General features: G+C 47.2%; 3 protein-coding genes across 3 annotated transcripts; 1 reads left to right on the top strand and 2 right to left on the bottom strand.

Annotated features, from left to right (window-relative positions):
• Positions 1-3,737: 3,737 nt before the first annotated feature.
• Positions 3,738-8,891, top strand: LOC100845733 (protein DWARF 53). The gene is made up of 3 exons (XM_003577849.4): positions 3,738-5,125; positions 6,209-6,455; positions 6,583-8,891. The coding sequence occupies exons 1-3, from the start codon at positions 3,960-3,962 to the stop codon at positions 8,548-8,550; spliced, it is 3,381 nt and encodes a 1,126-aa protein (XP_003577897.2). The 5' UTR covers positions 3,738-3,959; the 3' UTR covers positions 8,551-8,891.
• A 3,809-nt stretch (positions 8,892-12,700) lies between these two features.
• Positions 12,701-13,981, bottom strand: LOC100840152 (PRA1 family protein B2-like). The gene has a single exon (XM_014902381.2). It carries the CDS (start codon positions 13,844-13,846, stop codon positions 13,016-13,018), a length of 831 nt encoding a protein of 276 aa, XP_014757867.2. The 5' UTR covers positions 13,847-13,981; the 3' UTR covers positions 12,701-13,015.
• Positions 13,982-14,169: 188 nt separating this feature from the next.
• On the bottom strand, positions 14,170-21,690 carry LOC100840460. Its single transcript, XM_014902670.2, has 15 exons — positions 21,163-21,690; positions 19,868-20,721; positions 19,284-19,756; positions 17,574-18,191; positions 17,251-17,397; positions 17,004-17,164; positions 16,424-16,559; positions 16,226-16,322; positions 16,015-16,115; positions 15,678-15,841; positions 15,522-15,593; positions 15,311-15,427; positions 15,117-15,212; positions 14,913-15,034; positions 14,170-14,705 (listed from the first exon to the last, which is right to left on the bottom strand). The coding sequence occupies exons 1-15, from the start codon at positions 21,493-21,495 to the stop codon at positions 14,654-14,656; spliced, it is 3,543 nt and encodes a 1,180-aa protein (XP_014758156.2). The 5' UTR covers positions 21,496-21,690; the 3' UTR covers positions 14,170-14,653.
• Between the last annotated feature and the right edge of the window lie 784 nt (positions 21,691-22,474).

Here is a 22,474-nt window from a genome sequence, read left to right on the forward strand (position 1 = left end):
CAACTGAAAAGCAAACGTAGCTAGCTTTCACCAAAAAGCTGGCCGCCGGTACAACAGAGAAAAGAAAAACACTGTCAATTAATTTAGTAGGGTAGATATATAGTCACGTCATCCTTTTGATTAGTTATAGTTTAGCTTCATATATGCAGATCCATCCCTGTTGATTACTATTCATCCTGACTTCCTTGTTGTTAACACTAGATGACGCCCCGCACGTTGTTGCGGAAATTTTAGTTAACATACGTGAGCTTCGAGGAAATTTTTAGATAACATACATGAGTGAAAAGGAGCAAGAAAAGAACATCCAGTGAAATTGTATAATGGATTTGTATGATAGATTATAGATTCTTCAATTAGTTAAGATTGCTCGATGAAAAGTAGCATGCATGTGCAAAAAATATGAATTTTCCATTAAATATGTGTGAACAAATTAATGGTGTGATTGTGACATGCTTGCATGTTGAGAGAAATCAATTAGTAGGTTTCTCCTACTTAGATATAAAAGTTTAACAGCTAGCCCCTGTCTATTGTATGAATGAATCCAAATGAGGGGCTTTCATGCATGTGATGTGTGGAAAGGGTGTGTAGGGCCAAGTTTCACCATCCATGGCTTTTAGACCATAAAAGCTATGAGAGTGATGTTTGTGGTGGAAGAGCAATTAGTAGTGGGATTTTCTTTTGACATTCCTTTCCCCCCACTGAAATATATACATATAGGATTTCAACAGTAAGAAAACAAATCGTTAGATTCGTTTCCAAAGTCACAGAGATTTTCTCCCTTGTTGATGTGCAAGTGTACGTGTGTGCCTAAACAGCGAACAGAGGATGCAAAAAAATATATGTAACAATTACCGGTCTCTTTGATTGGCCGCGAGATTGCTAGTTTTCGAAAACTTGTGGGAAATTGGAGATAAATATATAGTGAACTAGTCACGTAAGGTTCAGAATTAAGGCGGCTCGCAAAATCGATCTCACTTGATCAATTTCCTTAGAATTGCCTTGTACGTTTTCGCATTTTAATTGATATAAACCTTTTTACCGAACAAGAGTAGCCACGAGGATGAGATCGAGAGAGAAGAAATGATCGATCACATGTAACGGGTGGTAAATTAATGGTTTTCCAAGTGTACACGCATCACAGGTAATCTTTCTTTTTGTTGAGGCACACCTAATATGTAAGCATATCATATCATATTGGCCGGTCTCGATCTGGTCATCATGACAATGACTAGAAAGTGTAGCATACATACCAGCTAGCTGGCAAGTTGAGCACTAGATCTGCTTAAAGGAAATTCCAACACAAGTTGAAAGCAAGACCATATCATCTAGCACCCAGCCACCTCTCTTAAATAGTGCAGCTATTTACCTTTAGGATAAAAGTTCCTATAGGGCATATATTTAGACCAATTAGACTTTCCTCAACCTCATTGCAGCTAGCTACTTAAGCTTGCTTAATTGTGAAAAAGGTACAATTTATAAACAGAAGTGATGCAAATATATATGCATAGCTATAATTTTAATCATTTTCTAATTGATCAGTGACATGGATGCAAGCGGGGTCCATCTTAATTTACTTGCTAGTTTAAAAAAATTACTCAAAATTTGACTTGAAGATTTTTAGGTTAGCCTAGAAAGTTTGATATATTTGCGAAATCCCATTTGCATTCCAAGTACAAACATGTATGAATGCGTGCATGTACCTCTGCCATGTTTAGTTTATATATATAGTTTCCTAGTTGATGAGCTCTAATCTGGGGGATTAAATATTTAAATATTGTCTCCTCCCTACACATGTCCTATTGACCAACCTTTATCACACAAAATTAAATTCATCCCTTGCCCTGAAGAAGGAATTAGCAAAGGACAAAAAAGTTAAAAGAAAAGAAGGGTCACCCGTGGTAGATCGATGGAGATCGATGATGATGATGATATCTTTGTGCTACACTAAAATTGATCGTGCTGGGGGCCACCAAAGATTTAGTGCTAAGCTACATCAGAATATTTGTGATTAACAATTATTCGGCCTCTATAGGAAAGAGAAGGAGGAAAAGACAAGACACACAAAGAAATTAAAATAAAAGATGAAGGAGAGGAGGAAAAGACAAGAGATGCTTATCCATGAAAAGGCCCTTTGACAGGTGACTCAAAAGTGTGTACACCAGAAATTTCTGCCTTTTTTCGTGTCGAGCTTAAACGAACACCTCTTCGATTATCTTCGTGTGAATTTCTATACTTTTGACGTGCTATTGGACTACTGGAACATGTTTCTTTCTTGCTAAAGGTTTTTTTTTTTCACTTCAGCTTTTTTGCGAGGTGACCCTAGAAAAGATTATTTACACCGGTACACGTCGCTCTACCACTAAATAAACAAATTAACACAGATCAAGTAGAACTATACATAGCTCGATTGGAAGACGGTATTTTATTTTTGTTCTCGTCGAAGGAATGAAATGTAAAAGAACACATCAAATTGAACCAAACAAACAAATTTCTGGCGCAGAGGATCCAAACTCCTCCCTCTACTTTTCTGCCTCCACAGCAGCACACCACTTGTCACTAGCTAGTGGGCCCTAGCCAGCCACCATATGCACAGTCTCACCATATTCCAAGTGGACCCACACACACTCTTCTTCTTCTGACCATTTGTGCTGCTGTCCAAACATAAACATGCACACACAGTCTCACCATATCATTGCTCCTTCCACTCATATGAGCTCCAGCACACACTAATTGTGGCCAAACCTATCTTGTAAACCAGAATTAAAGGAGATCCTTTGGAGGGGTAATTTGACAGACATGCATGTCAGTGATTTGCATACACCAATATTTGCAGGTAGCTAGGGAAAAAAATATATGGTGTGTACCTTTTGAACAACACGTACATGTTACAAGAGCAGTACAGGTGTCCATGTCCAACTAAAGTGGAGGGATGGCTGTTTTCCAATAAGACATTGCCAAAAAGGACATCTGATCTTTTCCGCTTACATGAATTTCGTAGTTAGGACACGCAAATCTAGCAACCGGTGGCTTACTGGAATCACGTGAAGTTTGTGTTTTCGCATTCCGAGCAAAACCGCCGAATGAAGTCACTTTCTTTCTGAGATAGTGCGACATCTCTTAGTTATACCCCTTGTAAGCTAATAACGAATCGGTACCATTTGAGTCACCGTGACACTGTTGTCACAGATAACGATTTTACTTGCTCGAAGCCCATGTAAAACCCCGAAAGACGTGCACAGTCTCCCCTTGCCGCGTCAGCGGCTGTGCAGGCAGAGGGATGGACGAGAACGAAGTTAACCTGTTTTTGTACATGTTGTGTGGGTACCCATAGCCTGGCCTAGCTTAGATCCTATTTCCTTTCCTAGAAGATTTGCACGATCTCATGCACCTCCCTCTCGCCCGCTCTCTCCACCGTGATCTCAACCAGCATGGAATGGAAAATGGATCTTTACAGGAGGAGGAGAACAATCATGCTGCACAGTGATCTAAGCCCAAAAAAGAGGAGGAGAGAGCAAGCATCTGTGCTGTTCACTCACTGACCTCAGCCTGCATATGTTCTGGTTCCTATTCCTAGTGCTGCCTCCACCCAAAAAAATAAATAAAAGTAAAATTATTTCCCCCACTCACTCACTGCCTCCCTCACTGCCTTGCTGGCCCCACCACATCTCCCCCCAAAAGAGAAGCAGAAAAGCAGAGGAAATATCATCACCCTCTTCTTCGTCTTGTTCAATCTTCAAATCGTATAAAAGCTCTCTACCTGCCTTCCTTCCCAATTATTTTTCTCCTCTTCTTCCAGCGGCCGACACCCCTGGGCCTTTCCGCTATTAGCAACCCGGTCCTTGCCGGTTTTACGCTTTGGTCCCCATGCGGCGTGCGTAGTGAAAAGTAATCGCAAACAAGTCCCTCGAATCCCCAATCCCCTTCTTCCCTTGCTCGCTGCTTCTTCTTCCTCGGGGGCGATGCCGACGCCGGTGGCCGCGGCGAGGCAGTGCCTGGCGCCGGCGGCGGTGGCGGCGCTGGATTCCGCGGTGGTCTCGGCGCGGCGGCGCGCGCACGCGCAGACGACGTCGCTGCACCTCATCTCGTCCCTGCTGTCCCCGGCGGCGCCCTCGTCGCCGCCGCTGCTCCGCGACGCGCTCGCCAGGGCCCGCAGCGCCGCCTACGCGCCCCGCGTGCAGCTCAAGGCGCTAGAGCTCTGCTTCGCCGTCTCCCTCGACCGCCTCCCCTCCGCCTCCGCCGCTTCTTCTTCGTCGTCGGCGGAGTCGGACGAGCCGCCGGTGTCCAACTCGCTCATGGCGGCCGTCAAGCGGTCGCAGGCCAACCAGCGGCGGAACCCCGACACCTTCCACTTCTACGTGCACCACCACCACGCGGCTTCTTCGGCTTCGGCGGCGGCTTCGGCTTCTCAGGTGAAGGTGGAGCTGTCGCAGCTGGTGCTGGCGATCCTCGACGACCCGGTGGTCAGCCGCGTCTTCGGCGACGCCGGGTTCCGCAGCGCCGACATCAAGCTCGCCATCCTCCGCCCGGCGCCGCCGATCCCCATGCTCGCGGGCCGCCCGCCGCCGCTCTTCCTCTGCAGCTTCGCGGCCGCCGACGACGCCGACGTCCCATGCTCCTCCCCCGCCGCTGCCACCGGCGAGGAGGAGAACTGCCGCCGCATCGCCGAGGTCCTCGCCCGCGGCCGCAACCCCATGCTCGTCGGCGTCGGCGCCGCCTCCGCCGCCGCCGACTTCGCCGCCGCCTCGCCGTACCGCATCCTCCCCGTCGGCCTCGACCTCGCCTCCATGGCCGCAGCCGCCACCTCCTCCTCCTCCTCCGGCGTCATCATAAGCGTCGGGGACCTCAAGGAGCTCGTCGTCCCCGACGACGGCGAGCTCCAGGAGGCGGGCCGCCGCACGGTGGCCGAGGTCACGCGCGTGCTGGAGACGCACAGGGCCGGCCGCCGCGTCTGGGTCATGGGCTGGTCGGCGACCTACGAGACCTACCTCACCTTCCTCTCCAAGTTCCCCTTGCTCGACAAGGACTGGGAGCTCCAGCTGCTGCCAATCACCGCCGTGCGGTCCGCCGCCGCAGCCGGACTCATGCCTCTGGCAACTACCGCCGTGGCCTTCTCCAAGCCTCCAAGGTGAAGAAGACCCTTTGTTTCTTCACCATTTGTTTATGCTTGAGATTTGATTGCCATCCATTTAGTGACTGCTGTGCTTAGTTTGTTTATTTATTACCAGCATGTTTCTTTGCTGTCTGGTAGCAGTAAAGATTTGTGTGTTACTAGTTTATGTATGTCCTTGATTAGTTTAATGTTTTGAGTGCAGATTTCTGTGTGCCCATTGTAGGCAAGCATGGTTATTTTTCTACCATGCCTGATTGGTTAAGTTTGTAGCGAGGTCTTTAAATATGGTAACATGTCCCGAGTGTTTTCGTGGTTGTTTTCTGTTAAGTACAGTTACTTTGTCAAAGCTTGATCCAGTAATATGCTCACTTAAGTAATTGTCTTAAAGCATGCTATCTTGTTCTTCATGCTTGAATGAAGTACAGAGCGAAGTTGTGTTACTATGGTTAATATGGTTTCAGCTGCTCCGTGCAATTGTCTTTGTCCTTTTAACTATTCAGTGGCCTGGAATGCCATCTGGAAGTCTCCGAGCTTAGTTTTCCTTTTATTCTTTCATCGCCACAAGCCTTGTACTTGGTCTGTTCTTCTTAACGCAAAAGCAGAGCACTTGCTGTTCCACATAACATAAAAAGAAGCTTTTATTCTTTCATCTTGTTCTTCATGCTTGAATGAAGTGCATGGTGAAGTTGTGTTACTGTGGTTAATATGGTTTCGTTTCTAATCCATGTAGTTTTTTTTGTCCTTTTAACTATTCAATGACTGATAAAATGCCATGTGGAAGTCTCTGAGCTTAGTTTTGCTTTTATTCTTTCATCGGCGTAAGCCTTGTACTTGGTCTTTTCTTCTTGATGCAAAAGCAGAACACTTGATGTTCTATGTAACAAAAAAAATAAGTTTTTATTTATTTTATTTCAAAATTGGTACATCTTCAGTTTAGATATATAAGAAAGGGAGACTTGGTGAGTACAAATCACAACCAGAGTTTGCTGTTTTTGTATCTAAGATCGACGGTGATAGGACTTGGCGTGGCTTCTGTGATGATGTACTTGGTTCGCTTCTATTAACTTGACCTAACAGTTTTGAATTTGTAATTTGCAGCTTTATGGAATCGTTCGTTCCTTTTGGAGGAGTTACCAATGATGGCTACGATGCTAACAGCCTCGCAGCGAATTCTTGTCCTCAGGCGCTCCGGTGTCAACATTGCAATGATAGATACGATCAAGAAGTTGCAACTATCATTAGAGGAAGTGGTATTACAGCTGAAGACCATCACCAGGGAGGCCTTCCTTCCCTGCTGCAGAATGGCAGCATGATAGGTCCTAACAATGGATTCGATGCACTCAAGGTGTGAAACTGTTCACGTCTTTTGGAACTTTTAAGCAACATAATTAATGCATATGCACAGTGTATCGATAGATGCATAGTTTTGGATATCATTGGTATAAAAGATGTACAGTTTTTCTTCAGTGCAGGTTAGAGATGATCAGATGGTGTTGAAATCGAAAATACGGAATCTGCAGACCAAGTGGAATGAGTACTGCCTGCGGCTCCACCAAGGCTGCCAAAGGATTAACAGAGGTTCATACCAGTTATTTTCAAATTATATTCCTGTTCCAGCTGACAGGGAAAGACCAGCAAATCCGAGCAAAGGTCCTGAGTCAGTTGCACTCCAAAGGGAGGTTATTAGACCTTTGGTAGTGCCTGCTTCACAGATGAATGCAACCACAAAGAGTATTTCACCTCCATCTATCTCCAAGCAAAGTCACGAAGACTCTGTACTGAAACTTCAAGCAAGTCATTCAAAGGGCGATGAACACCTTCAAGATAGGGGTGTACAATCCCGACATGAAAACCTGTCAAATTTTCATGATTGTGAAGATCATGTGTCACCTTCATCCGTGGCAACTGACTTGGTTTTGGGCACACCTCGTGGATCTTCTTCCAAGGGTACAAATTCTGCCTGCTGGAAACAATCAGTGGATGCAGAGTTATCTATACCCAAGAAGGTGAATGATTTGAATCTGAAGCCCCCACAGGTCTTTGCACAACCCTATGCTTGTTCCAGAAGTTCCACAAATATGGGGCAACCATCACCTAGTGCCCTGCATTCGGCAGCTTCCGGAGGTATGTCTGCCTTTGGCCATTGGCAGAAACCTTCACACCTTGCAGCACAAGGTTCTGATTTGAGCAATTCCAAGCAACTTGTGGAAAGCCTGTTCAAGGTAGTTGGAAGACAGGAAGAAGCCTTGAAAGCTATTTGTGAATCCATTGCGTGGTGCAAGTCAATGGAGAGACGCCGTGGTGCAAACAGGAAGAATGACATCTGGTTTAGTTTTCATGGCTCCGACAGCATGGCCAAGCGCAAAGTTGGTGTGGCGCTTGCGGAGCTCCTGCATGGCAGCAAGGAGAACATGATTTATCTGGACCTGAGTCCCCAGGATTGGGGTGACTCAAGTTACAGAGGGAAGACTGGCACAGACTGTATTGTTGACGAGCTTAGCAAGAAGAGGCGATCTGTCATCTTTCTCGACAACGTCGACAAAGCTGACTGCCTTGTCCAGGACACTCTTATTCATGCCAGTGAGACTGGCAGGTTCCGGGACCTGCGTGGCAAGGAGGTTGATATTAATGACTCGGTTGTGGTGTTGTCAACAAGAACAGCCCGAGGCTCCAAAAGTGTACCTTTTGGAGTGGAAGATGGTCATACTTTTTCTGAAGAAAAGATCCTGGCAGCTAGAGGACATCAACTGAAGCTCCTGGTAGAATCGGATATGGTGATCAGCAGAGGCCCTAGTGGGAAGGTGTCTGTTTCCCCAAGGCATCCTCTCACCAAAATTCAAGCATCTTTGTACTCTGGGAGTAGTATCAGTAAGCGAAAGCTCAACATCTCCGACGACCAAGAATTGAAACAGCAAGAATCGCCGAGCATTTCCAAGCGACTGCACAGAACATCAAGTGTGCCATTCGACCTGAACCTCCCCATGGATGATGATGGATCCAACGACGCCGACAACCACAGCAGCAGCAACGACAACTCATCCGGCACCCCAGAGAGATCATCCATCGACAGCCTCTTGTGTTCGGTCGATGAATCGGTCGACTTCAAGCCGTTCGACTTCAACAAGGTCGCCGACGATACGCTGCAAGAGCTGAGCGATACACTCCGCGGCGTTCTAGGCCCTGGCTGCACGCTACAGGTCGATGTCGGCGCAATGGATCAGATGCTCGCAGTGGCATGGACATCATTAGAGGGCAAGAGGCCCCTTCAGGCCTGGCTGGAGCAGGTGTTCTCCAGGAGCCTCGAGGAGCTGAAGCTCAAGTGTGGCAAGCATGCCTGCAGCTCGACTCTTAGACTAGTGGCCTGCGAGGACATAGCAGGAGTCAAGGAACACGACGGTTTCGGAGGTTTGCTCCCCTCGAGAATAATCCTAGAGTGGTGATGACAACGACGACGATATCTGTATAGCGACGACCGCTGTAATTATTTCTAGCTACTAGTTCCACTTCCACAGTAGTATAGCATTATTTTGTCCGGGAATAATAATTCTCTGTAGCCTAGTTGTTGATGATGCATTATTGCCTTCATATATATCGGCAAGTATATATTGATTGTAACTACTATTGTGGATTTGCCAATATATGATTGTCACATACATATATATGTTGACAGTTGTAACAGCTGAAGTTCGCGACCAGAAGGCGGCTTCAGGTTCGCACAGCACAACTTGCTCTGCTTGTACAGAAATTTGTAATGTTCCAGCAATCTAGTTGGTCTAGTACAGAAATGTTAGTCGCCAATGACAAACATACACAATTCAGGTCAGAACAGAAAGGGGCAGAGCTATCTTAGATGTGGCTTCAAAAATTCAGTTAAGTTGGTTCAGTTCCAGTGACTTGGAAGCAAACCACTGCTTGCCAAAACAGTTGCAGATCCTACACACAGTTGCAAGCAAGCAAAGCATATCTATTTTGTGCGGTATAATACCATTTGTACATATTAATAAACATCAAGACAAAAAAAAAACAAGGACACTGAAGCTTTACATCAGGGTCGATCTTCGGGTCGTCTCCACGACTACTTCCTCCGTTTCATAATTCTTGTCAAAATCTTACATGTATCTAGACGTTTTTTAGGAATAGATACATCCATTTTTGAACAAATTTGAGACAAGAATTATGAAGGGGAGAATTATGGAAGGGAGGGAGTATTCTCGTACGGGTGGGCGCGCGTTCCAGAGCTTGCAGGAAGCCGAAAATGCCATGGACCGCCACATTGCCACAATGCAACGCCTCTCAATTGGCTATTGAAAAGAAGGCATGGCTACACTACACTAGAGTGACAGACACTACGAGAAGCTATTCTGTTTGAAATAGACCTGGAATAATTTGACTTCCTCTTTCTGGTTTCCATGGCTAAGATTTTGTAAGTTTCGTTTCACTTACAGTTCGCTTGACTTCCATTTCATTTGGTAGAAAATGAAGGATTTCATTTGGTTAAATTTGAATTCCGGGTTTCTACATCATGTTGTCTACTACATGTATTTGTAGAGTGAGAGACAATTGTAGAGAAATCATTGCTTTTACAGAGAAATTGGGGTCAGATTTTTTATGTAACTTTCGGTTTATCCGAAATATTTGCTGTCGTCTTAATTTTTTGATCAGTTGTATTTTGTTCGTTGAATAAATAAAGTCAGATCGTTGTTTAAAAAACAAAAGCAAAGCAAAAAAAAGTGAGATATAAATGAGCTGAGAGCTCCCACCCTAGCTAGGCCTAACCGAGAAAAGGTAATTTAATAATTTATGTGATGTAAAAATTATGTGGCTAGTTGATACAGTCTAACCGAAAATGTGTAATTCTGTTGGCAAATTAGCAAAAACTTGGAGCTAGTGAGACGGGCCCCAAAAACCGTGATTTCTTGAAATTTATCCTGTTTATTATGCCAAATATGTATGGGTGTGTCCATATCTCAGGCGCCTGAATTTTGAAGTAAAAGATTTAATTCTTCGTTGATAGTATCAAAGCCACTCACTTCCTTTTCGTTGCGAATTTTAAAGCACAATCTAGATCCAACGGCTGAATAATCAACTTATCTCTAACTAAAAATCATGCGATTTAGGTATAACAAACCCGAATATCTATTTTGTTAAGTATGTAAGTATGTAGATGTTTCTGGAGAAAACTATAACTATGTATTTATTCTTGTAAAGACCTAACTTGATAATTCACCTCCATGTGTTTATCCTTATTTGAAACATTGGATTATTACAAAAATGCATAACATTAAGATTCTTGTACACTTGATAGTTTATACCTGTATACGATGCGACATTGTTTTTGCATGAAATCTATTGAAATGTTGAATGTTAAAAACAAAATATTATAAGTACTATTAAAAAATACAAACAAACACATTAAAATACAATTTACAATTATAAAATATATATATTAAATGTTATATGTATGTTATACGAATCGGCATACCTAAACATTTTCTTTTTGTCATTCGCGCATGATTATTATTCCAGGTCAGGTCAGAGCAGAAGCAATGGAGCTGTTAATAGATGCTTGTAAGGCAGCCGGTCCTGACAGGAGACAGGTTATGAGAACCGCCACGAATATGGCTGAAAAACCTAAAGTCAAGAAATAGATCCAGTCTGGACTATTGAAGACATGACGGTCTCAACTTGACATCAAGGGCAACCACCAACTCTTAATTGAGATACTTCTTAATATTTTTAAGGTGCAACTGATGTTGATACAAGTACGACATGTATAGCTAGCATTGTAATTTCCTTATATTGCAATCAAGTGATATGTCTTTGCTGGAGCTGTTATGTTCCTCAACTAGTTGCTTGTTTGTCTTCGTATGTTGGTATAATGCGCTGAATAGGAAGTCACATGTAGCCTAGTCGTGACTTGTACGACTACTCGTGAGTACGTGTAGCTGCAACACTTGCATTGATAAATTTGGCATTGGATGTTGTACATGTGCGTTGTTCTAGACTTCTTATGCTAGCTGGCTCCTTAAATTTTTCTTTGTGATGCAAATTAAATTAGTATGTTGTCCATGGGTTATAATGCTATTCATCATTTTTCTATCTTTCTGCTGTAGCTAGACTTCGAGTCTTGCTCAATGTCTTGCCTCGGAACATAGGTCATAATTTTTTTTTTGAGAGCAACGATCTGGCTTTATTTATTGAAGAGACAAAGTACAAATGATCGATACACGAACAAACACAAATAACAAAGGTACTCAACAAAACTAAAAGCTTCACTGTAGTCCTTCGAAGTAAACTTCTCTTGATCCATCATTCGCATCTTGATACTTCTCCACATATTCGTTGACAAAATTACAAAATACCATGCTTGCACAAGCTGAACTAACCTCAGAGGTTTTGAAAAGCCGAATGAGCCGCCCATCTCAGAAGGTGAGTACCGAAGATCATTGAACGCACCATGGCCGGGGTAATACCCTTTGCAAGACAAGCTGTAAAACTGCTTCTTCGTCGATGAATCCACAAGAAAAAATACCAGCAACCCGAAAAGACGTGTTATGAGAACCATTGACTCCATGGCATAGGTTGCAACGCCTACACCAGGACGATGAAGGAGTCAGGACACCAATCTTCTAGACGATGGCGTATCCATCGCCAAGACGCCACCGAGAAGCACACAAAAACCTAACGAAAGAAGGTAGCAAAACTTGATGCCAGATGTTGATCCATGGTTCCCCTCGTCTCCTAAGGCCAGATCGGCCGTGAGACACGAGGGGAACCGCTGGAGATTGAAGTTTCTTCGAAGACGACGGCGGCTAGGGTTTCTCTTGAGCGGATACCGTGGCCATGGTGCGTAATTTTGACACATGGAGCGACTCGTCTCTATCAAAATCCCATTCCATAATCACTCTCTCTAGCTATGTGCAATTATCTTCCTTCCCGTGGTCTTTGTTAGGAATCGTTTGAACATACAATACTTAATATTACTGTTATCTGTTGTTATGACGTTGCATGGTTAACTTTCGGGCTACGACTAATTTTGACAATGGCTCGATCCATTAGCGTGGTCATGGCGCTTGTCCAGAGAAACACGAGGGCCGGCTATATGCTTGGCGGCCCTTGCTGTCATGATGGCCATTGTCTCCTTGTCCTATGGTGCACAAGATTATATACCGTCTTCATTTTCCGGTAGAAACAAGTTATACGTATATATATCCCGCATACAAATTTTAATTTGTGTGGATGCAGACAAGTGCGTTTGGATTCAAACTTGCAGCGACAACCGGGAGGATGCCAAGCTTTATGCGAGGCCTTAGAGCATATCCAGCCGCACCCCTCAATTGGCGTCCGGCGCAGATACAAATAGGAAATCAATTCCTGAAGTGTGTTTTCTTGTAGATTTTACTGAACCCTGTTGTATAGTTCTTCAGAGAGTGAGCGAGAGAGAGGAGAGATTGGGCTGCTGTAATTTGCTGGTTGCATTGGAGCAAATAAACATGGAGAATTAATGCTTGAAAGACCTTCTCTTGTGTTTGTAGTATGAAGGAAATCAAATCCTCCAACTCCAAGATGATGAATGAAAAGAAATGGGTGTCTGTCTCAACAGCAAAGTTATTTATACTGCTGTAGCATTAATCCTCAACATATATAATCTTGTCTCATGATACAGAAAAACAAAAACACAGCATGGAATGCAGAAAACATATATCTTCTGTATGTTGTAAGTATGAAATGCAGTAAAAAAAGAGAGTAAAAAAATACAACTCCTGAAATGAAACAAACAACAAAAGCTAGATCCATATCTTGTCTTCTTCTTCTCTTCTGTGTGTAATGTAATGTAGTATAATAATGTGGGGGGCGAAGGAAGGAATTCCATGGGGAATGCTGAAACCTCGATCAGACATGCATTCAGACGCGCGCTGCTCCTCCGGCGGCGCCGGCGCTGCTGTTGATGAAGCCGAGCAGGCCGAGGGAGGCGGGATCCTGTTCAGGCACGTCATCGAGGAACAGATCCTCGGGCACCCGGAAGGTGCCATGGACACAAACAACGGCGGCGCCGAGGGCGAGCGCGGAGAAGATGATTCCCCCGACGGAGGTCAGAAACACGACGAACGCCGAGGCCGCGACGAGCCCGCCCAGCGTCTCGCGATCGGAGAACGTCCGGCCGAAGGCGGCGAGGGGCGGGGAGGTGGCCGGGTCGCGGAGGAGGTAGAGGAGGCACCAGGCGGCGAGGAGCGCCAGGAGGGCGAGGAGCGCGAAAGGGTGGGCGAGGAGGGAGACGGCGAGGGTGAAGGAGATGAGGGCGAGGTAGTTGACGCGGAAGTAGGGGAGGTTCTTCCGGAGGCGGGAGGTGGCGGCGGAGACGGTGTCCGGGCGGGAGAGGGCGGTCCGGTCGAGGAGCTCCGCCCAGGGGCGGGCCGTGGAGAGGGAGGTTTTGGCCGTGTCGTAGAGGCGGAGGAGGAAGGCCCGCGTCGCGGCTGGGTCTGGGGAGGAGGAGATGGCGGTTGGGATCGGGCTGGTCGCCGGAGCTGCGGCGGAGGGGACGGTGGCCGGGAGGGTGGTGGGGAGGATCGGGGCGGCGGCGGCGGCCATGGCGGAGGAATTTGGATCTCCGGTCCGGGGGGAGGGATTTGGGATCTGAATTGGGGAAGAGGATGATTTGATTTGAAATGTGTGTCTTTGTTTTGTAGGCGCGTCGGTGGTTTGGTTTCTTGGCACCGACGGCGACGAGCGCACCATTTCCAGGAGCGACGGGTCAACGGTTTTCGGTGAATGTGCATTTTTTCCTTTCTTTATTTCCTTCTTTCTTAAAATTAGTACACCTGTACTGTACTACTCTCGTATAGTACGGAGTATGTACCTAGGTAGGTGAAGTGGCATTGATCGACAATAATGATAAATTGATAATGAATAAACCAGTCATGTATAAGGACTTAGGTTGGTGAAGACACGGTGATCAGCAAGGAAAACTGGACACTGGACAAGATTAGAAGCAGGTGGTGGTACATCACTTTAGCTCCCATGCATCCATACATCCATCTTTGTTTCAGAAAGAAATCAAATTAGGTAGGGCAGCATGCATGATGTATACTCTGCTGAAAATGTGGTAACTTTCGTTCATGCATCGCTACAAAATTCATACTACATCTGTATTTTATACTATACCATGCAACTGAATGCAAAAACAACCTTGCGCAACAGCAGGAGGAGGAGGCAAGGCAAGAGACCTACTGTACCTAGCTAATTAAGCCTTACTAGTTTCGAATCTGTCGTGCAATCCACCCTTACTGTGTTGTGCTTGAGTTTTCTTAGGCCCTGCTTCAGTTTTTGGTGTTTTTAGCAATTTCAAAAGCACTTCTCTATTTACACATGAAACTAAGAAGCACCTCCGGACGTGCTTTTCATCTAGAAACATCAAAAGCTGAAGCAGAAGCCCAAACAAACAGGGCCTTACCCCTCCTGCTGATCCTTGTGTGATTTCCTCACAATGTTGCACTGCTAGAGCATCAAATTTGCCTCACAATGCCTCTCCCTCTGCTTGCTTTATTAATCAGTCTCTGACCACACCACTTCCCAAGGTCCACCTTTGCTCCCCAACCTGAAAACACACACATATTAATCAAGCCACTCACATCTGTATATTCCTTTTCTTTTCTTTTCTTTTATTTACCCAAAGCAAGCACCATTGATCCTGTTCTAATATAAGTCTAGGACTTGATATCGGACAAAAAGCCAGGAAACTGCCGTGCGCTTAAAATGATCCCTTGCCAAGAGAAGAGCGATGAAATTAACATCCTATTACTACCTCCAGAACCCGGCAATTGCTCGCAGCCCCATGAATAGGACAAGACCAGCCCAGACGCCACCGAGACCGAATTTGGGGGCGGCGACAAGAAGGAACGCCGATGAGACGACCCCCGCGAAGAGCTGAAACAACGGTATGATTGTGGTGAGGATGCTGCAGCTATATAACCGATAATGCTGCAGTGAGAATATATAGAGGCTGAACCGTGGAGTATGCCGCGTAGGCAAAGTCAGAAACGCCATAGTAGAGCCCGTCGAACACAAAGGCGATAGCATTTATCGGCTGAGAAATAGTGACAAACTGCAATCATTCAACATCCGTTAAGTGGATATAAGATCATCATCGTGCGTTAGTGATTCGAGAAAGCAAAGTGTTGACTTTTCATAATTAATCATTACCCAGACACCAGACTGGGCAACATCTAGAACTGCTGGATCATCTGTAAACAGCAAGGACAGAGAACCAAACCCGAGGAACAATGCTGCAGCAAGTGAAGCACCAGTAACACCTCCAATCTGCAGGAAAAAGATAATATCATTTAAGCTTATGATTAGAGCTAATGAAGAAGAGAAACTCCACTAGCAATTGCGAATGCAGTGTCCTGTTAACCTGCAGAACTCTGTACAAAACCATGCGGGCTTGCTTGTAGTTCCCTTTTGCATATTCGCTCGCGAGTAGAGCCTGCGTTAGATTATAGATACTTCAAACACACATATGAACATATCAGGCTAAATATTAGAGGCAGGTTCCTGTAAATGCACAGACCTGACCAGCAAGAGCTAGTGCATCGTTGAGCAGAGAAATTGTTAGCCAGACTTGTAAGCTTATCTCATAACCAGCCATTGGAACAGGCCCTTGCCTTGCAGCCAAGGATGTTGACAGAGACAATGGCAGGATTACCGCGATGGTTCTGCCAATTAGCAGTGCACCTAGACAATCGCTCGAGTTAAAGTGGCCATCGTATATGGTATATTGCAGCAACATGTAATTCGGGATGCTTAATATAGCTATTACTAAGTTATCTTTTTGTATAGATAAAAAAAATACATACAAGGAAGCAGTAAAAAGTTCTAGGAAATAAGCATGAGCAATATTGACCAACCAGATTTTAGGTAGCGGATGATGTCACCACCAATTACATCCCATGAAAACAGTACTAGTTCGTTATTCAGCTTCCATAGGAGGATGAATGCTGCCAAGTACCTGAATACATGCAGATGAATTATGCAAATAGTTTAGGCAGTTTACAAATACAGATAACAATAGGGAAAAGCAAAAAAAGGGTAAAAGATCTCATGGTGGATCCAACATACTCAGAAGTCACTGTTGCCAATGCAGCGCCACTTACTCCTAGACCAAGTGGAAAAATAAATATGGCATCCAGTATTGCATTTACTAGGTTGCCAGCACCTGAATACATCATACGGCCCCATAATTAGTTTCTTGCCTCAACATTTTAATCTTAAATATGAAGCTAAACGTAACAGCAAAATTTATTTACATAATCTTACCCACAGCATACAAGGGTGTCTTTGTATCCATAAATCCACGAAAGGCGCCTTGTGCTGCAAGTGATACTATGACAGGTGGAGCACCATATGCCCTTAGAGTAAGAAACTGTTCTGCTGGTGCTCGCATCGGTGAATCCTGTGTCAGTTATGAAGAGTAAAACTTATGTTTGATCCAGAATATTTAGAATTAGTTACAGCTGTTAAAAGAATAAACCATAAGAAAGTTGGCGCTACAGAGAAATTAAACCTGTGGATTTTGCTACTTGGCTAACGCCTATCACCTAATACTGTGGTAAGTTTCAGTGATATGTTTAGGAAAATTTCTTGTGCTCATTATCCAAATAGTTATTGGTTATAGCAAGTAGACACCCATGTTTTCATAGTACCATAACTCATCTGTCCAAATGGGATATTCATGTAATCCAGTTATTATCTGGTTTACTCCATCTTGCTCTCAGTCTTAGCAGTTAAGCAAGAGAATGCTAAATCAGCACCTGAATTACCCAGGCACCACACCGCACCCAAACAACTTCAGAACCCAGAAATCCCAGTATTTTAACTATAAATTAGTCTTACGTACGACAGGTATACCAACGATGTCCATCAGCATCCCAGATCCAGCAATCAGCGCCACCATTTCCATCAACCCGATGCCAGCAGCGAGAGCCAAGGACGTCGACACCGCAGGAAGAAACTTCCTCTTTTCAGCCGCCTGCTCCTGAGTGCTCGACAATTCGTCCCCTAGGTGAAAACTAAACAGCAATCAGTGTAACACAAACAAGACTTTCTGCTTTTAACAGGACGAAGAGAACCCCGAACTCGCTTACTTTCTCCTACGCCGCTAGGACTGGCATCCACTGCCTGCTGCTCGGCAACAAAGGATGTGGTGACGTTAAGCAGCGGCACATTGAACAGCTTGGACACCAGGTTGAAGACAGAGATGGACACACCGACCGCCGCTAGTTCGACTGAGCCTGCCGACAGAGTTGAATTGAATCCCATGAAATCAATGAACAGATAATCTCTGCTCCAAACATATATGATGACAAAATAGCTGTTAAGTGCATGTAGTAAAGTAAGTATGCTGTGTCTTTGTCAATTATGAACTGGAACTGAGCTCACAGTGGAAGGCGGTGGGGGATTTAGTTACCGATGTGGCCGACGAAGGCGGTGTCGACGAGCGCGGTGACGGGGTCGGCGGCGAGCGCGACCACGGCGGGCGCGGCGATGCCCAGGATGTCCATCCCAACGCTGTCAAGCCTGAACCAGTCCAGCAACCCGCCGCTCGCAGCCGCAGCCTCCTTCCTCTCCGGCGAAGCGTCTTCCTCCTCGACCACCGAGCCACCGACGGCCGGCTTCCCGCGGCATCGCGGAGGAAGGCGCCACCGGTGAGTAGCGCGGCATCGACGACGAAGGCAGACGGAGGGCGCGGCGGAGACACGGCGGAGCTTCGGAGATGGCGGGGCCAGGGTAAACGCCCCCCAGCCGCCGCCGCCGGCGGCAGCAGCCCTCGTCGGCGCCGGCGAGGACGCCGCCATCGCCATGTGCCTTGGGATCGAGTCGAGCGTGTGGATGGAATGGAAGGGGAGCGGTTCAGTGGGGAAAAGAGATGAGTTTGCTGCTGGGCCTTGAAGAGCTTGGGCCGCCATGTAACAGCCCACTTCCTTCTTCTTCTTCTTCTTCTTCTTCTTCTTCCTCGCCTCGTCCCACGATCTGCCGCCGCCGCCGAAGGCGAAGCCGAAGCCTGGTCTCGCTCCGGCGGCCTCTGCTTCTCATCACTCCAAGCTTTCTCGGCCTCCATTGATTGGACGCGTGACTGATTGGCCTTTCAGGTGCCGGTTGATGCATTGCAGCAGCATAGAATGAGGTTATTGGGGTGGTACCTCAAGATCGCAGGCGGCGGCGTGGCCATAGGCGCCGCCATGGAGCTCTTCATGGTCCACACCGGCTTCTGTGCGTCTCTCTCCCCCGTTCAACATTCAGGCTTCCTTCTAAGTTCTAATCTCTTTCTGGTCATGCAGGTTTCGATTGTGCAGTATCATTATTAATCTTGTAAAGTTCTTGTTGAAGAAATGATCTTCTCCAAATTGCTCTGGTTTCTTGTTGGAAACAACAACTCTTGCTAATGAATAATGATGCATTTTCTGTTTTTGGTGTATGCTACAGATGAGAAGGTAACTGTGCTGGAGTCAGAGAAGAGAGCTTGGGAAAGCAGTCCAGAGGCCCAAGCCATGAGAGAAGCACTGAATCCATGGCGCAGGCAGGATGATGAACAAGAGAGAAGATAGCCAGCCAAGCTCATAGGCTCATTCATGAGTGCTCCTGCCAAGTAATTGCATTTCCATCCCTTCAGTTGTGAGTGAGGTACACGTACTGATATAGATGTGGATTTGGTATCTTTGTTGCTGTCGGCACCTTCCGATTTCAAGTTTTTAGGCTCCAACTTAAGATGGTAGGGAGTTTAAATTTCAGAACTGCCGTTCTTAAAGTGTAGTAACATCAACAAAAGACATGGAGAAATCGATGAATTCATGCAAGACCCTTTTGGTCTTCAAGCAAACAATCAAAACTAAAAGTATGCAACCTTCTTGGCCTCCAATTAAGTTAACATCAATGCCCTGTAAACAGAGTACCGGTTCTATGTTTTACATGTGATCGATACAAGCTGCTAGTAAGCCGGTAATTTTCTGCCCTCGATCTCTTACGAATCTGGTCATGAAATTCACAACATGTATTGCATCTAACTGTCAGTCAGTCCACCTATAAATAACTGAAACGAATTGTACAGTCTAGCTATGATTTCAGGAGAGCAAGGGATTCCCTCTGCACTCAACTGGAAAACATCATCAAGGTTTCTTATTACAGCTAGACTGACCGGCAGCAGTGGCATAAGCTGGTCTTGTTCTCAAGAAAAGGGCTACGCTCGACGCCAGCCCCAGCAACGTGATGCAACCCCACAGGAAGAAGGTTGTCGAGTAGCACGCCTCGCTCATGCACACCATCATGGTGTCCACCATGCCGGTGCGGTGGTCACGCACCGTCTTCTTCAGCCCGTTTGCGTCGTACACGATGGCGGCGACCTGCCCGAAGAGGAGCGACCCGAGGGGGATGTTGGTGATGAGGATGTTGTGGTTCACGCCGATGCTGTTGGGTCCGAAGAGCTCGGACGTCACTGACACCGCCGCGGCAAAGATGAACCCCGAGCTTAGCCCGATCAGCGCCGTCCCTGCGACCAGCGTGTTGTCGTTGTGCCACGTCCACATTATGAAGAAGGCCATCGGCATGGGCACCAGCGCAGCCGCAAGCCACCCTGTCCGAGCAAATGACACCTTCCTGCGATCATGCCACATCAATTTGTATGGTCAGTTAATTTATTCGAACCTAGGAGCCCCGGGTGATGAGGACATGTATGGATATAACTGAGAGTAAGACGAAGAGAGGGACCTGGGAAGGAAGTCGGGGAGCGCAGAGAGAAGGCGGCCGAAGAAGGAGCAGGAGGAGTAGACGGCGAGAAGCATGGGGAGCTGCGACTGGCGGTTGAGCGACTGCGCGATCTGCCCCAAGTTGTTGCTGTACACCAGCCCGACGGTGGCGCCGCAGAAGTAGGCCGCATAGTAGAACCAGAAATTGGCGCAGCAGAGGAGTCTCTTCACGCTGTGCTCCTCGCCGAGAACCAGCAGACGGCGGGGCCCCTTGTTGTCCCCAGGGCAACATCCCTGCTGCTGCTGGTACTCCTCCCTGTGCTGATGATCATCATCACCATCCTTGTTGCTGGTGTGGATAAGCGGCAGCAGTGCAGTGTCGGCGGCATGGGCGTCGTCGTCGGGGTGAGAGATGCAGGAGGCGCCGGGGATGATGAGGGGGACGCCGAGGAGTGCCATGGCGCCAGCGAGGACGATCCAGGCGGTGGAGCCGGTGGTGTCGAAGGAGCCGAGGGCGACGAGGTAGACGCCGGTGACGACGGCGATGATGTACAAGCCGAGGAAGACGCGACGGTGGCGCGTGGCTTGCGCGGCGTCGGTCTCGGGCGACGGTGGGAGGAGGAGGACGGGTGGGAGGGAGAGGAGGGAGACGGCGAGGGGGAGGGCGGCGTTGAGGAGGAGGTAGACGGAGGGTGCGGCGGGGGCGACGGCGTCGGCGAAGAGGGTGTAGAAGGCGGCGCTGAGGCCGTTGAAGCTAGTGGAGAGGGAGAGGGCGAGGGGGCGGGTGGCCGCGGGGAATGCGCGGGTGCAGACGACGAAGCAGACGGTGTTGAACCAGCAGATGCTGCAGCCGGCCACGACGCACGCCATGAACACCTGCGATGGATGCAGAAAATGGGAAGGTCAGGAAATCAAAATCCAGCTCCTTTGCTTAATTTGCTTCTCGATGTCATTAGTAGAGTAAAGCTCAGCTCAGCTCGGCTCAGTCAATAATGAGTCAAAAAGGCAAGTCAAGGAGGAAAGCAAAGCAAATCAATGGCTAGACGGAGTTGCCGGCCGGCTGGAGAACTAAAAAACGTGAGGCCGGCATGGTCTCCAAATTCCTACATTTCAGCTCAGCCTCCACATCCGAATCTCTTCCAGCAAAAGCAAATCAAATAATCACACTGATGCATCTCATCTTTGTTAGTACTAATTCGAATCAAACTAAGAAGAAATCATGCAGTACGTAATTAATTTGGACCAAGACTAATGTAACAAATTGGTCTTAACAAAAACGGGGAAGAAGAAGCAGGAGCAGCAGAAGGATGCACATACGGCGTGGTAGGGGACGGCGAGGGCGGGGAAAGCGAGCGTGCAGAACTGGAGGGCGTAGGCGGCGGCGCCCATGGCGGCGGCGAGGAGGAGCACGGCGGGGAGCGGCATCCGCAGCAGCGCGAGTCCGGAGGTCCATCCCAGGGCCTTGCCGAGGTCGGAGGCGGTGGCGAGGTAGCTGAGGTACCGCTGCTGGGAGACGGCGCCGGAGGCTGCAGGGGAGATGGCGGATTTGAGGGCGGCGGAGTAGGCCGGGAAGTCGAAGTTTGTCCCCGTCCACGCCTGGATCCACACCGTCGCCAGCAGCGCCCACCACCGCCGCCAATCCCCCTCCATTGATGTTAATTTCTAGCTTCTTGTTGTTGTTGGTCGTCTTCTTCTTCTTCCTCCTCCAGGCAAGAATCAGAGCTGCAAGCAATTGGGCCAGCAGCTCCTCTGGCTTGATAATGGTGGATGGATCTGAAATGAAATGTGGAGTAGAATAATTGTAGAGTCAATGCAGCGGCAGCCAGCGCGGGGATTTGTTGATCTGTTTCTATGTGTAATATAAAGATCGGGGGGGGTTTGATCCAGTGCACGTGATTGTAATATGGGATGGGGGCGCGCGCGAAACATGAGGCGGGCCCGCCCATGCCTCGGCCCGTACGTTGGCTCGCTGCACGGCGGGCCCTCCCTGTCATATCCACATGGGATCATCGGCTCCACTCTCCCTAGTGGCTTTTACTTTAATAAATCTTGGTACAGTAATGATTTTACCGGAAAAACGATTTGTTACCGCTGATGTTCTTACCGGCGAGCTAATTAAAACGTGGTGCTACTCGCTTCCTGTTGTTCTTGTCATGGCGTGGGCGTTGTTGACACGTGGGAACGTCCGATTTGGAGCGTCCAAAGTCGCCATCCTTCACATGTATAGGAGTAGCTACAAGCTTGATTGGTAGGCAACGTCAGTGCATGGGGGAAGTAGTCGTCACACCCGAACCCGAGTGATCTTTCCCTCTTCCAAGCAAGGGAAAAAGGGGGGAATCGATATGTTTCACATGCATTTCTCTGTAAATTAATTAGGTGTTTCTGAAAGCTTCACAAAATCCAAAAAATTCTCTATATATCTGGCCTACGGCAGAAACCAAAAATCAGTCGAAAGGATTCATCCGGAGTTGGCAACTTTTTTTTTTTTGCCTTTCCCATTCCAGTTCTCGGATTTGGAAACCCGAAAAAACTGACTACAGCGGCGGATGCCTACAATCCTCCGGCGGGTGGACCTCGACCGCCGTGCACACGCCGTCGAGGGATGAGGCGGAGAGCTCACCCAAGCATC

This window comes from Brachypodium distachyon, chromosome 4 (genome assembly GCF_000005505.3).
Source record: "Brachypodium distachyon strain Bd21 chromosome 4, Brachypodium_distachyon_v3.0, whole genome shotgun sequence".
Taxonomy (NCBI): Eukaryota; Viridiplantae; Streptophyta; class Magnoliopsida; order Poales; family Poaceae; genus Brachypodium; species Brachypodium distachyon.

Bases quoted from the DNA above. Each gene is read 5' to 3' on its own strand.
- LOC100845733 (XM_003577849.4), top strand. From the start codon at position 3,960: ATGCCGACGCCGGTGGCCGCGGCGAGGCAGTGCCTGGCGCCGGCGGCG. The intron at 5,126-6,208 runs GTGAAGAAGACC...TGTAATTTGCAG, and splicing joins GCCTTCTCCAAGCCTCCAAG to CTTTATGGAATCGTTCGTTC. The intron at 6,456-6,582 runs GTGTGAAACTGT...TCTTCAGTGCAG, and splicing joins ATGGATTCGATGCACTCAAG to GTTAGAGATGATCAGATGGT.
- LOC100840152 (XM_014902381.2), bottom strand. From the start codon at position 13,846: ATGGTGCGCTCGTCGCCGTCGGTGCCAAGAAACCAAACCACCGACGCG.
- LOC100840460 (XM_014902670.2), bottom strand. From the start codon at position 21,495: ATGGAGGGGGATTGGCGGCGGTGGTGGGCGCTGCTGGCGACGGTGTGG. The intron at 16,323-16,423 runs GTAAGATTATGT...TGATGTATTCAG, and splicing joins GACACCCTTGTATGCTGTGG to GTGCTGGCAACCTAGTAAAT. The intron at 15,594-15,677 runs GTCTGTGCATTT...AATCTAACGCAG, and splicing joins CACTAGCTCTTGCTGGTCAG to GCTCTACTCGCGAGCGAATA.